The sequence below is a fragment of the Mycteria americana genome, chromosome 9 (genome assembly GCF_035582795.1).
Source record: "Mycteria americana isolate JAX WOST 10 ecotype Jacksonville Zoo and Gardens chromosome 9, USCA_MyAme_1.0, whole genome shotgun sequence".
NCBI lineage: Eukaryota > Metazoa > Chordata > Aves > Ciconiiformes > Ciconiidae > Mycteria > Mycteria americana.
This window is the reverse complement of record NC_134373.1, coordinates 31,110,672-31,125,077: the sequence shown is the minus strand read 5'-3', so window position 1 is coordinate 31,125,077 and position 14,406 is coordinate 31,110,672. Positions and strand designations below refer to the sequence as shown.

The 14,406-nt window shown below is 40.1% G+C and overlaps 1 protein-coding gene across 2 annotated transcripts; it reads right to left on the bottom strand.

The window, feature by feature from the left end:
- Positions 1–527: 527 nt before the first annotated feature.
- EAF2 (ELL associated factor 2) lies at positions 528–14,374 on the bottom strand. Of its 2 annotated transcripts, none has more exons than XM_075511766.1 (6): positions 14,178–14,374; positions 11,392–11,486; positions 10,572–10,708; positions 9,674–9,816; positions 5,884–6,150; positions 528–1,380 (listed from the first exon to the last, which is right to left on the bottom strand). In XM_075511766.1, the coding sequence occupies exons 1-6, from the start codon at positions 14,278–14,280 to the stop codon at positions 1,334–1,336; spliced, it is 792 nt and encodes a 263-aa protein (XP_075367881.1). In that variant the 5' UTR covers positions 14,281–14,374; the 3' UTR covers positions 528–1,333. The 2 variants fall into 2 exon arrangements, with proteins under 2 accessions (XP_075367881.1, XP_075367882.1); XM_075511767.1 differs by having other exon boundaries at positions 11,392–11,475; positions 14,178–14,315.
- Positions 14,375–14,406: the final 32 nt, after the last annotated feature.

Below are 14,406 nucleotides of genomic sequence, written 5' to 3'. Positions count from 1 at the left end.
AGGCTTACATATAGAATTAAATCCTCGCAGTTTAGACACAGAGCTGCGATTCAATCACTGCAATCTAGCAAAGGAGACTTCTGTGCAAGACTGAACAGATTTATCCCATCAGAATTCATCCTACAGACATTTGCTACTGTTAGTTACGAAACATTTCAGTAGTAAACTACAGGATGAAATTTGGACTCCTACCTCCAGTTCTTCAGGTCTTGAAATACAATTTCAAATGGGGAAGAAAATAAAAACACCTTTTCTTCTCTAACATGGTATCATTTACTAATGGCATTTGGATATAATCTGTAATAAACATTCATCAGTACACTAGCACCGCCATAAACTTTTGGCAAGCTCTTATTAGGGCTTGTCTCAATGTAGGCAAAAGCAATAAACACCCAAGTCTTGCAGACAGCGTGGGAAGTCCGTATAAGCTACCATTTCACTGCTTTCTATTTCTTTGCATGACCCTTTCACTGGCATGACTACTATAGGTAGAAAGTGGAATTCTTAACTAGTAAAAACAGAATCAGACACATGAAAATGATAAATATTGCTTTATTAAATTACTTTTATACTCCTACAAAGAAATTTTCTGATTTCCATTACAGAATTAAATGAAGGAAATTCATTGCTGTCTCTGCAGTTACCTAAATTTAGATACAAAAAGGTTGTAAAAAGACCAGCCTATTCAAGTTACATAAAAAAGGCAGAGAATAGACAAGTTCCCTTAGGAATCTTGAGGCTCAGAAATATAAAGTCCTATAACAGAATGAAATTAAGAATTCAGCAATGTGTTGAACAATTGTAAACTGTAACTGCACTAGTGGACCACATTATTCAGCAGTTTCCTTAAAGGTACGAACTGTGAACTGAACAAAAAAAGTGTAGCTGATACAGCAGACCTCATTTAGTTGTTCTCCCTTTCACTCCCTCCAAGTAAAAGTTGTGAGATCAGCATTCAGCATTTAAACGACAGGAAGGAAACTTGCCTCCATAAATATCAGAAATTTCTCCATTCCATAACTATTTATATAAAGTAACTAGCTGTTACAAATCAGTTTCAAGTAAAACAGGTGGCTGAGGCAAAATAATCAAAATCAGATCATACACAATTTTACTGTAAATACAGTAATTTGAAAGATAAACACGTAACCATAGCACTGACAGGATATCAATGCTGCTGTATTATAGACATGATGTGTCAGTAGAAAATTAGGATGTCTATTATCAAAATCGAGGACATTCATTCCAGTCTCTGGTAATCTAATCTTAGTGCAAAACAGATGCTAAGACATATTTAGCAAAAAAGGTGATACAATTAAGGCCAAAAATTTGTTCAGTCATCACTATCGCTTCCAGATTCACTCAGCTGCAAGTCATTTCCTAGAAGAAAGAGAGTCATCATATTAGTCATTTTCAAGGAAATACTTTTCTTCTTGCAAGATATTCCCTTTCCCAATTAAAGGCTTACAAAAACTAGTACCAGACAGGTCAAGGGGGTTGGACTAGATGATCTTTAAAGGTCCCTTCTAACCCAAACTATTCTATGATAAGAGAATAAATAGGTGTAGAACCAAACTCCCCAGTGACAGAACCTTAGAGATATCACTTTTCTACAGTTTTAAAATCTTAGCAAGGAAGCTATTCACTTATTAGCCACAAGTACATTTATTTAGTATCACCAGATCACAAAATACAACACCTAGCTATCTTTGCCACCCACATTTTCAATCTTCCTAAGTGGGAAAACTGCTGATGAATGCAGTGTTGTGGAAAGAAAAAAAAAAAAAAAAAAAAGAGTTGTTTTTTTTTTTTAAACACATCTGAATGCTACTCAGCTGTGCTTGAAAACAAAGTGGTGTCTCAATCAAGAAGAGCAGCTCTTTGATGTACCATTTAAAGATGTATCAGTGACCTACTATTTCAAACAGGTTTTGGAACAAGTGAACAAACAAAACATCAAAAGAAATTTTACACAGCACTTCAGTTTGGTGGCTATATATATTTCAAAATGGGGGAGTAAGAAGAAAGACTACATTGTGCTTGCAATGGATGTCCATAAGCTTAGGGGGTGGGAGGGAGGGAATCTTTCCAGGATGACAGATAACTAACAAAAAATACAGCAGCATGCTATACAGAATCTACATCGTATCTAGCAACTTCCCATGCATTTTTAAGAATTTGTTCCAACTAGGATGCTTTTGTTCACACCTCCCTTACCAAACAGCCATTAAAAAAAGAAGGAAAACCACAAACAAACAAACAAGGAATGCATCTCAGGTTGTGCAGAAATGGCCTAAAATGGAAAGCGAAAAGAAAAAAAAAAAAATAATCACTGAAACTGAGTAGGCACACTATTTTCACACGTCCTTTCCTCAGCTGCAGCACCCTTCACAGATTACTTTTGCGGATGGGTAAAAAAAGTCACCTCAAGAGAGTAAACCCAACAAGACACTCAGATTGGATCTTTTGTTATTAGGCATATCATTTCTGCCAGAACACTGAAGTCTTTAACACGGCTGCATTTAGCCTTCCTTTGTTTTCCACTATGTCATCACTAAAGCTTAGAAAGTGGTACATGATTCTCTGCAACAAAACAGAAAACACTTTATATAAGACAAGAATAGTGAAGATGGCTGTTTCCAGCAATCTTTAAAGTACTACTGTAAACAATTTTTTTCCAATCCTCTATATAGAGACAACATTTACAGCCATATTATTTTAACATAAATTAAAAAAGCAGTTTTGAAAGAACAAAATCAAGTAATTAGTCAATAATTATTCAGGACAATGTATTATCCTGAGAAATAATATTTCAAAGCAGAGAATGGCATTAGTAAATTAAACTAATGCATTTATCACTCAAAGGAAAACTGACAGTGAATTCTTAGAAATCCCAGCCTTGTTATGCACTACCTACTTTAGGAGAGGACTGGGAGTACGAACAAGATAACCTTCCAAATAGTAATTCTGCAGCCTTCAAAAGTTATTTCAACACAGTTAATAGAAATTACACAAACCCTATAACACCAGCCAAAAATACCAGTGCTTGTGAAAGCCAGCAGATGGGAAAAGCAAGAACTCCAAGTTCCAGAGTCAGAAATAATGCATTAGTATTTACTTCAGGGAAAACTTTCTGCCCCATTTTTATAACGCTACCTCCAAAAAACACCTTCAGAGAGATGGCAAAATAACACAGACTAAAGTTGGTAGTTTTCAGATGGGTTTGGTGCAAGAATGGAAAGTTCATTTAACTAGGACTCTGAAGAGACATCTAGACTCTACTGTACTTAGGAGGCAGCAATAAAGTGGGGAAAACAAATTCAGTTTTCACAGTGCCAATTGCTTATTAGCAATATTAACTGGGGAAACAGATTGCACTGCAAATTACAACAATTCCTAAACTTTTAAATCAGTGACTATAATACATTCAGTTAAATTCCTGTGAGTTATGGGGGACAGGGAAACTCATAGGAGTGACCTGTGTTTCACAGATCTTAGTGGTCACACCAATACCAAACTAATACAAGGGAAAATTATTTAATGACTAGCTGCTTGTACCAGCACCAAGTATCAAAAGAAGTGAAGTTGTGCTGAATACTATGTACATAACCCAAGGCCCCAGAATAGCCAATCTATGCTAGTTTTTCTTTGGAAAGTTACTTTATTTAACATAGCTCTCGTTCAAACAAAAAATAGACATAAAGCAACATATCATCAAATATTTATGAAGAACAGATTCATTAGCGCCACCATTTACAAACTTTGTTATAAGGCAAGTTGTGAGCCTATATAATCAGCTTCTGAAGGTAGACAGGGGAAGCAGCAGTATTTTGGGGGTGAGGGGCAGTCTTGAGCCCCAGATTCTTGAAGAGGTAGATTATGTATATCTGACAGAAGTATTTGGTTACCATGCTCTAGACACCACCTCCTGTGTTTTCCAAGTTCCACAAAACCTCAGCTGTATGATTTCTACATGCAAGATGAAACTCTGCTCTCTAAGCCTTCCCCCAGCCTTCTGCCTGCACACAGCAAGCCAAAGGAAAACTTCACTAATTACCCAGTATAGCCCTGATTTTAGAGGTGCACAAAACTAGTCAAAACAGGATTAGACAAGCAAACAGCTTGTGCTGAAATTTGTTGATTTGTTGAATTTTTGTAAAACATTATTTGAGATGGAAGAAAGGACTTACAAGACCCGGACTGAGAACTCTTGCCATTCGTGCTAGAACTACGTGCTATCCATTTAGTTTCTCCAGGTTTCACTCTCCTGCCAAATTCCCTCAGCAAGTGAGCTAGAGAAACACATTCTCCTTGAAAGTAACTTTTCTGATCTTTGTCTAGTTGAAGTGTATTTTAAGTGTTAACCGTACTGGAAGTTGGACCCAGAATCATTTTAAGCAGTAAATAGATCTGTAACTATAACAGAAGTAAATGAGATTAAGCTAAAGATCTGGGAAAACTCAGATAGTCAAGCCCAAGGCTTGATGCTACAGACAGAGGTTCTACCTGTCAATGTGGTTCTCAAGCACCATCAAGCCACCAGCTTCCCCATCAAAACTATTACGTTTTGATGATGTCATGTTTTAAGCAGCATTTTCTCACTATGACTGTTGGAACCAGTGGACTTGGCCACCTGTACTTTTAAGTGTATTTCTCAATGGAAGCTTTGCCAGCTGGGATTCTGTCACTGGGGATAGAGCTTAATCTTGTTTTCATAACAGTTGTATTTAAACCACGAAGAATGGGAAACCCCGTTGTGAATAAGGGTTGAAATAAATAGCACACTCCAAAGTTACGCAAGTTATAAACATGAAGACATTGTTCAGTGACAGTAACATGAAAGCAGCATTTAGCCCTTTGCACATGAAGTCACAGGACTTTTCAGTCTGATCTTATCTGTTAATGCAGTACATTAACAATAACCAGCACAGATATTTAATTAAGTATTTAAATACTAGCTACAAAAAAAACCTGTTCAGGTTATCCATTAAGTACTGAAATAAAAGTAGATCTGCCAGAGTCTAAAATTTCAGTATAACAAGTTTACATATAAATGATAAACCTTAAAGGTCTTAGGCTGCAAACTGGAGTTGATGGGAATCTCTTCAAACTGGGAGCCTGCAGCTAAGCACCTAATTAAAAATGTAATAATTTTCAAAGAGTCACCATAGCTGAATACTCACTTCTATGTCTGAATACTCCTGCTATTTAGGTAGCAAACTTAAGATTCTCTACCTAGTGGGTTTTTTTCTGTCCAAACTCTCCTTTTTTGAACACACTGAGCATTCAATTCCAGGCTGCGCAGCAACCACTTCTTGAAGAACATCACAGCTACTCTTCAACTTACATTTTTAGTTGCCTGAATGGGTGGAATAAGATAGTGTCACCTGAAAGCAAATCGCCTCCTTCCTTATAGGCAAGGGACAGTTTTGCCATGCTGTCCAGTGGAACAGTGCCATGAATAATAGTAACTGAAGTAGCTAAGAATACACCATCTCTTCTGTAATTCAGAGTATTGCCAGTATAGTATCTTTCCCATAGTTCTACCCAAGAAATTATAAGCATATGTTTTGGGAGTGCCCTGTTAGTTCAAGTATTTTCAATACAAAATTACTGTTCTCCAGTCCCAATGTATATAACTGGGAGGAAGCCAGAAGAGCTTAGGAAATATTTTCAACTGCATCAGCTTTAATTTAATATCTCTGGGGACCAAGAACCTTCTAGCCCAGTGTCTAATTCAGACCGCTGCTGAACAATCAAACCCTAACATCACTTCCCACAGTTTTAATTATAACAGAGACATACTTAAAAACAATATGGTTTCCTCTCAGAATCTTGATGTCTGGAATTGCGCACTAAGAAAAGAACAGCCTTTGTACTTACGTAGTGTATTCATCATATGACCACTGCTCTCTTGGGATCTGTTATGACTGGCATCTTTGTCAGGGACAGCCTGTTGTGGTATGGCAGACACAGTAGGCTGTGGCTGCAAATACGGCATTGATATAGGAAGAGAGGGCTTCATTTCCTCGTCTTCAGAATCACTAGAACTATTTTCACTACTTGATGAAGAGGATGAAGAACTTTTAGAGTCAGATGAACTGTCAGAGCTACTCAGCTGGTCCATGATACTGGCTTCTGCTTTTAGTTCTGCAAACAATATGATTTGTTTCTTAGTTAACATTCATCATAATTGAAATATAAGAAGGAGGAAAAAATAATAAAAAAGAAAAATCAACAACAGAAATCAGGTGAATGTATTATAGCAACTAAAAAAGCCAAACAAAACCAAACCAAAACACTAGAACTCTCCAGAACAAAGAAAAGGGCACAAGCAAGCATCCAGCCTGTCACGTGGTTTTCTTCTCTTGTAGCTTGGGCACCTTCTCCCTTTCAAGCCAAGCGTTAGAACAAGGGTGACTGTGAACCCAAATGCTAACCCCACATTCCACAGGGTAGTGCATCCCACATAGCTTTTAATTTCTGCAACTAGCAAGTCTTCTGTATTTTCATTAGCACCCCCAAAGATACCTTTCACTGACTAAAAACTGTAGTCACAAATCACACAGATAAGTTAACTGGAAGACGTCTGCAGCCACACCCAAAATGCCTCCCAACAGTTCAACATTGCAATCAATACACTTGTTTGAACTATGTGACATTTTGCTCAAAACCAGGTTAAGCATGAAGAATATCCAAAGGAGCCATCCACAGTTTACTATTAGGAAGATTTCACCAAATCCTTGTTCTCTTTATAGATTTGGGGGCAGGAAAAAAAGCTAGAACAACATGAGGTAGACAAGAAATACTGGAAATTAACAGATCAAACTGACTCAACCAACTTGCATTCTTGATGAAATAACTCACCTGACTACAATAATATTTAGGAGAGTATGACTGGATAGATCATGCTGCACAGTATGCATTTTTGATATATACTAGCCAAAGTCCAACATACAGAGGAAGTTCAGTTTTGCAGAAAGGGTACACATAATAATTGTGCAAAATAGGGGTGCTGCTGAAGCGAGAAGTCTGAAACAGACCACTGAATCTTGAGGAGTTACCCAGAGTGCAGAAGTTCATCATTATACAAGATTGGAACTACCCAGACATTTGTTAAGACGGTCTTACAAGCACTTGGAATACATCAGAAAAGCTTTGATATAGCAGAAATAAAAAGCAAGTAGGACAGTGGCTCATCTCACTTCAAATTTACGCAATACAGAAGAACAGGTTGAAGATGAAAGTCACCAAGAAGGGAGAACAAAAGAATAAGCTTCAACACAAACTTCCAAGAAGCCTTCCAGTTCTGAGTGGCCTTTGATAACTCTAAATGAAAGGTACTTAGGCCAGTCAGCCTTATCAAAGGCCAGGCTAAAGGAAAGTGGTGTTCAGGAAAAATGGCACCTGAAATAGTGCAGCTATGGCTACAAGGACAAACTAACCCAATGCCAAGGAAGAACAGAAAGTACAATAAGACACCATACTGGCTGACTCAAACATAAGGAAAGAGAAGGGAGGGGGGAAAGGAAGCATCCTCCTGTTACTAAGGACGTGTATAAGAGAACACCTTAAGGACAGAAAAACTACAGAAAAGCTAAGGCACAAATTAGGATGCAGCTAGCAGAACGATCAAGAAGTCATTTGAAAAATTAATTCTAGAGAAGAAAGGCCAAAGAAACAATTGTTCTACCACACATCTGGAGCTGTAAGCTAACTGAAAGATACCACTCAAGTCCTATGTACTTAATTCCACTTCCTCCCTGCTCTCACCAATGTTTTTCTCTTATTAGAGAAAAAATTTAAGTGAAAGGCTAACAGTTAATACCAAAAACTGAGGAATATCATCTCTGCCTTGACTTTTGACATAATTTAATCTGACAGAATTTAAAGTATTTTCAAACAGTGAAGGAAGGGCTGTCCGTATACTAGAGGACAAAGGTAGAGTGATCTTTCCCCCATCCAAGAAAACAAATTTAGTAACAAGTTCAAGGTAGTGTACTTAAGCAGGAATAGTCAGTTACACAACCATGGGATGAAGAACAATTAAGTAGGCAACCCTTCTGAAGAGTCTGTGAGTTACAGTGGATCACTATGCACAGTTCTACCGTGTCATGCTGTTGCAGAAATGACAAGCATTACACTGGAACATGATACTATTTGGTCTTTGTGTATAAAGATGAATAGTGCCTATAAGACAGTCTTCTTGCTCAACTCAGCACTGCTAAAACCTTAGCTGAAACAGTAAATGTATTTAGGCACTATACTTCAGGAAGTTTTTGGACTCGTAAGATAGCTAAAGGAGAGTGATAATGAATCAGGGATCTAGAAAACTTAACTTCTAAGGAAAGATTGAACCAGCTGGCATCATTTTGCATAAAGAATGGGAAGGACATAGCAACTTCTGAGTACATGAAGGACTGCTGAAAAGCAGCAATCTGGTCTATACTTGCATGATAAATATGAAAGTAGTAATGGGCTTACTGTCAGATTATTTATTAGGAAGAACCTGAACAGTAAGGAGAGCAAAGCCCTGGAATGGATTGCCAGAGAGAGCACAGGATCTGTCACCAGAAGGCTTTAAGAACAGGTTAAAAAATTATGTCAGAAATCTGACCTTAGGACAGAAGGATGGATTAGATGACTTTAAAAGGTCCCTACCATCCCTATTTGTCAATTATTCTGCATTCTTTAGTTGTACTCTAAATTGAACTGGCACTACACAAGAGTTTGATACATGTTGGCAGTCACTTTGGTGACTTGCAATATGTTTGACACCACCACTCCCCCCAAAACAACAGATCACCAAGATAAAGCATAATGTTATTCCATGCGCTCAAGTAGTCCTTCCTCTTTGCAACTTTAGATGTATTCTAGTGCTGCTCTGTAGTATAGATTTCGGGTGAGAGTTTAAAACCAAAATGGGAAGAAAAAAAAAACCACCACCTTCATAATGACATCTAAAAAAATCTGTTTAAAGGAATTCAGAACATCTTGGGAGGCAGATGTCAATTCCAGTCAATGAAACTGCCACCTGTCAGCATTTCTGTAGCAAGTAATTACCACCTGCCATCTTCCTTGTCCTCCAAAAGGAAATAGGGCCTCCCAGTAAGTGAAATATGAGTGTCTCACCAAACCAGAGTCTCTCAAAAATACAGTATGTAGCACTGTTCAAGGGTTGATTTGTGTAGGTTTTTAGCTGTCTTTCATTGGAACCTCATCTTTCACAGGTCTTATCCAGTAATTTAAAATGTATTTTGAGTTGTAAAGCACTGGAACCTATGTGTTTGCCAAGTGCAGAGAAAGAATGAGTAGTGATGTCAAAATGGCAGTGGCTCAGTTGGTTCCAGTACAACCAACTATATAGTTGATTAAAGTAGCAGTGGAAGACAGAATCGAGGAGAGCAGTGAGACCCTTGGCATTATTAAGCCTAATGGTTCATCTGATTTTGTTACCTTAGCAAGTTTCAAATACTGCTTTGTTACCACTTGAGCCAGAGTGGTCATTTCCATATGAGGGTAAAGTGCCTACCTAATCAGCTTCTAGTGTGAATCTCAAACTAAAAAACAAAACAAAACAAAAAACCACACACAAACAAAAACCCTTGGCTCTTAAAAACTAGTTGCTACTGAAGGGCAAAGTTTCTGAAACTTATGTGACAGTGGAGCTTACCTCGTTCAATATCATCCATAGGAGAAGACGGAAACATCTTTTCTTTTGGTGGAGAATTTTTAACATTATTTGGAACCTTAGTTGCGCGCATTTGCTGCTGTTGCTGCTCTATGCGAGACTGGACTTTACTGCTTCCTTCAGCTCTGTGTGTAAAAGCAAAAGATTTTTAATTACTCTAGAAGACAAGATGCAAGGAAAAAGGCAAGAATACAGGGGATATAGTCCCTTAAGTTATGGAATTATTAGTCATGCCTTTCTAAATAGCATCATTAGATTTCTAGGTACGTTATTATACTGGCATATAATTATATATATGTATTAAAAATTGTTTTTTAATACAGTGCCAATAACTTTTTAGCCCTTGTCAGCTGATTTGTTTTTATACCTGGCTACCCAGGATCACTTAATAATAGTTCTGCTGGAAATGACTTATATGGACTCAGCAGCAGAAAAAAAAAATACTCAAAATCTTGGTATGAGAAAAACAAGACATTAATATTATTGAAACATGTCACAGAATTTATCTTTTTTAATTTTCTCATTTAGAAGTCAGAACACAGTAGGCAAGCTACTTTCCAAACAGATATTCCCCCCCCAACTCATCAGAAACATAGTTACCATCTCTTTCAACAATGTGACAGTTTTTAGTTAAAAAAAACACAAACAAACAAAAAACCCAAACATTCCCCTTTCTTCCACCTGTCAAGACTCAAAAGCTGTGAAGTCAATGTGCTCAGAAAGCAGGCTTTTCACTCTATTCAACAAGGCCAGGTACTTTCTAAAAATGGTGTTTTGCTAAAAATAGTAATGGGTAGTTATGTATCTCAATTTAGACTCGATTAACAAATCGATTTTCACAATGAGTAAAGCACAGTTCCTTCTCCTGTAAATCACCCACCTGGTTTTTTTCACAGTGATGTTGCTACTAAGTTTCTCTAGGCGACATTCTCCAGTGTCATGGTTGATAATTAAGATACATTCCTTTAGGTAAGGCTTTTTTGAGCCCTTGAACACAGTCACTGGTGGAGTTGAGCCCTATTAAATCAGAAGTCCAGTAAGTGTTACTACTATAGTCTTTTTTTTCTTAGAAACAGCAATCCATCGCAGTGATGACAAGTTCACTATAAGTGATCATTTCTAGCCTTTAAAAATGTTATTGGTTAATTCAAATTAGATTCACAGTAGCCATGACCAAAAGCAGCTGGTGACTGACTGGAACGGAATTTCACCCAGCTTAGCTTAGTTTGAAACTGATTAAATGCTCATTTCCCAATGAGAGCACGCTCACTGTAGGACTCCTTTTACCAAAAGGGGTTTCAGTTACTGCATCAGCAGAGCAATAAAGCATGGCAGGTACTAAATTTTCCCTTTCCAGTCTTTCCTGCTTTAGAACTGCACTAGAGCAGTAAATACCAAGGGGTAACTTGCACTGCCAACATCGACATGAAGCTTTTCTGTGTACGCAACACTTCTGGGTCATCCTGCAGCATATTTCTAATGCGGTGACTACACTTAAAGTTACAGCGCAGCTGTTTAACCTTCAAGTCTTTTGTAATTTTACATTCTTAGAGCAATTGTTTTTCTACTCAAAAAAAATCATACAAGCAGCTCTGAAACAGCACTGAAACTTCATATTCTTCTATATTCAGGTTATACTTATGACAACAACAAAATAAGTCATTCCCTTAGGCCCGCCATTCTTCAGCCACCCCACTCACCTCAATATTTGGCAGTGTTATTGTCACCTGTTCACCTTTGCCAACTTCAAGGTCTCCTTCACAGGACATATCAATAGATGCAGGCTTAAAGTCATCTAAATATAAAAACAAACTGGACTATTTACAGGCTTTTCAGGAATCTTATAGGTGTAGCCACCTTTTAATTGCAGTTGGATGCTATTAAGTTAAAGCCTTTCTTGCTAGTCTATCATCTGCCATTCCCCTGAGCAGGCCATTCCAAGTCAGCAGAATTCAAAGTCAAGATGGTTTTCTCAAGATTCAGTGTAAGCGTTAACACCTTTCAGTTAAAATTTTTAAAATGCTTCTAGGTTTTAATGGTTAAAAAGGCTGGATGAGCTGTGTTGTATTTCAAAAGATAAATCCTCACATAATTACTTTCAGAAAAATCAATAAATAGTTCTTGAAAATGTCAAACCCAAACATGGGAGAGGTAGACAAGTGACTGAAAATGCAAAGAACAACATCAATCCTCAAATCCACTTCTGTATCCATTTCTGATTTTACTACAACATGCATGCTGACCAAAACTGGGGTTTCAGTATATTTATTTTTGTCAAAAGTGAAATTACTTCCCAATTAAATATTAATTTCCTTTTTGTCTTTTTCAACACCTAAAGTATTGATTAAAATAAGTTTTAAACAAGATACCAGTTTCTGGTCCTTTTCAAAAAATCTGAGACACTGAAAACGAGCACGTGTTCAGGCATCAGCGCTGCTGCTATGTAACATACCATTATCTATAAAGTATTATTTCCACCGCAAATGAATTGGGAAGGGCTACAGCTAAAAGGCCTGCCTGAGCAGATCCAGAGATAGGACGACATCAAGAGGCTCTGTGAGGCACATGGTAACAGATGTGGGTTTGAACCTGTGGTTCCAGCAAACTTGGGCGCAGGGCCAGTCTCGCACCCCGGAGATGTCGGGTGCCCTGCCTCGCACGCTGAGAGGCACCCTGTTGCAGCTGAAGAGAGGCACGGAGGGACCAGGCATGTAAAGGGGACCATTAGACAGCACACGCTCCTTGCCTCGCAACTGGTCACAGGCGGCAGCACTCTGTTACAGCTGGGGAGCTTCCCAGTTCAATAACACTGCCTGTAACCCGCTGGCCAGGCGGCACAGACCACAGCTGGGAACACTGGCTCCAGCTTGCACACCACCCGGGCAAGAAAACCAAGCTTCAAGAGCTGGTGGGCAGGACTATGCACACAGCAGAAGGCTTTGAGCTAAGACACATCTAACAGCCCCTGCTAACCTCATTTACGGCAAAACCCCACGCATCGTCTTACAGGAATAAGCGTAAAATAGTTCCAAAGTTTCTCATCGAATTAGAGAATGTTTGCTTTAATATATGGCCACTGGGTGGTTAATACTTTAGAACATTAAGATACTGATTCCAGTGTCCATAAACAGACTTCTGATCTTAACTTTTAACCAGCAGATGTCTTCCCCCTTACTCATTTGTTAACAAAAACTTCAGGTGTCAGAGAAGGATATTTTTGCATGTGCCTTTGACAGAACTGATGAACGTGCCAGTTTCTATGTCTCATTTGTTGGAAAGGAAGAGAGATTTCAAAACAGATTTCAGAATAAATCATCAAATTACAGGAGTCAGCACGAAATCGTAAGGGTAGGAGGTACCAGACATGGTTTTTAGTTAGCTTTAAAATTAGGGTAAATTTCAAGTTACAGCATTTGTTTAAATCCATTTATAGCTTCTGCCCGCTCCCTCCCACAGTTGCAGACAATCCTACTAAGTGCCATTCCATTTGCTCACAGAAAGCACATTACCCATCTCGCTGCACTGCGTGAAAGCATACGGGACATTCTCCAGAGAATGTGCGTGAGACTGAATCTTGGGGATCAGTCTATAAATAACGAGACATCAAAACCAGAAGCAGCAGTCCTAAATTACCAGAACTATAATCCTGAGAGCATTTGTTTCCTAGCTACCCTCAGAATCTTTGAGCACACACCTCTCTAGATAGTAATTATGTACTCAGGGAGGGTATACTAGCTTTGTGATTAATACTGCCTTTAACCTTTGATTACTGAATTGTACTTAACTTCTAAAAATCAAGCATAACGAAAGAGGGCAAAGCCAGAGCTTCAGCCCAATTCGGTTTTCAGCAGAACTGCATCGAGACACTATCCTGGATGCAAAAGGTGTAAAAAGTGAAGTTAGTGCCCAGAAAGTGGCGAGGGGCAGCGCTGGCATACAATGGCCGTACGCCTCACCAGCGACACGCTCTCAGGAGCGACTGAAACCTGATCTGCACCGCATTGCTCCCGAGATCCCGGACCGGCACCACAGCCACGGGGACTCGGCTTCCCAGCTGTGCCCCAGGATCCCGGGACGAAGGCGGCCAACTCATTCCGGCTTCCCGGGCCCTGCCTCTGCAGCTGACTGGTATTTCAGCTCCCATCAGGCTACCGGTACGACCTGCCTACCGAACAGATAAGCTCCTCCGGAGACACCACTTCGGTGCCTGCCCAAGCTGGGGACCCCGAGCCCGGCCGCAGCGCAAACAAACCCCGCGGTAGTTTTGCCACGCTGCCCTTCTCCTCCCCCAGCACCCGGCCGCCTGCCACGCCATGCCCTCCCCCACACCGATGCCCGCCTGGGCCTGCTCCGACCCACCCTCCGCTCCCGCCCGCCGGGCCTGTGAGCGAGGCCAAGCCCGGCCGCGGCACCTGCCCGGTCAGCGTTCTCGCCCCTCAGGCGACCCGCCGGGCCCCCTGAGGGGCTGCCCCAGCCCCACGCTCACAGCGGACGGTGTGGAAGGCGCAGCGCGGCTGTTTCTCGAAGCTCTCCCCCAGCTTCAACACCCGCTCCTTGGGGTCGAAAAGCGACGGGACCGCTCCGTTCATCGCGGCGCCTCAGACCGCGCCTCAGACCATGGCGAGCCCGGGCGGCCCCCGCCGCTGCCGCCGTCGTCGCCGAACATCCCTCGCACCGCCCGGACACGCCCACGCGCCCCCACGGACGATGGACGC

What these genes read in the sequence shown, in the direction of transcription:
- EAF2 (XM_075511766.1), bottom strand. Translation starts at nt 14,280, where the DNA reads ATGAACGGAGCGGTCCCGTCGCTTTTCGACCCCAAGGAGCGGGTGTTG. An exon ending in CGCCTTCCACACCGTCCGCT is followed by an intron (nt 11,487 to 14,177) that starts GTGAGCGTGGGG and finishes TTTTATATTTAG; the next exon opens with ATGACTTTAAGCCTGCATCT. An exon ending in ATCACTGTGAAAAAAACCAG is followed by an intron (nt 9,817 to 10,571) that starts GTGGGTGATTTA and finishes TTTTACACACAG; the next exon opens with AGCTGAAGGAAGCAGTAAAG.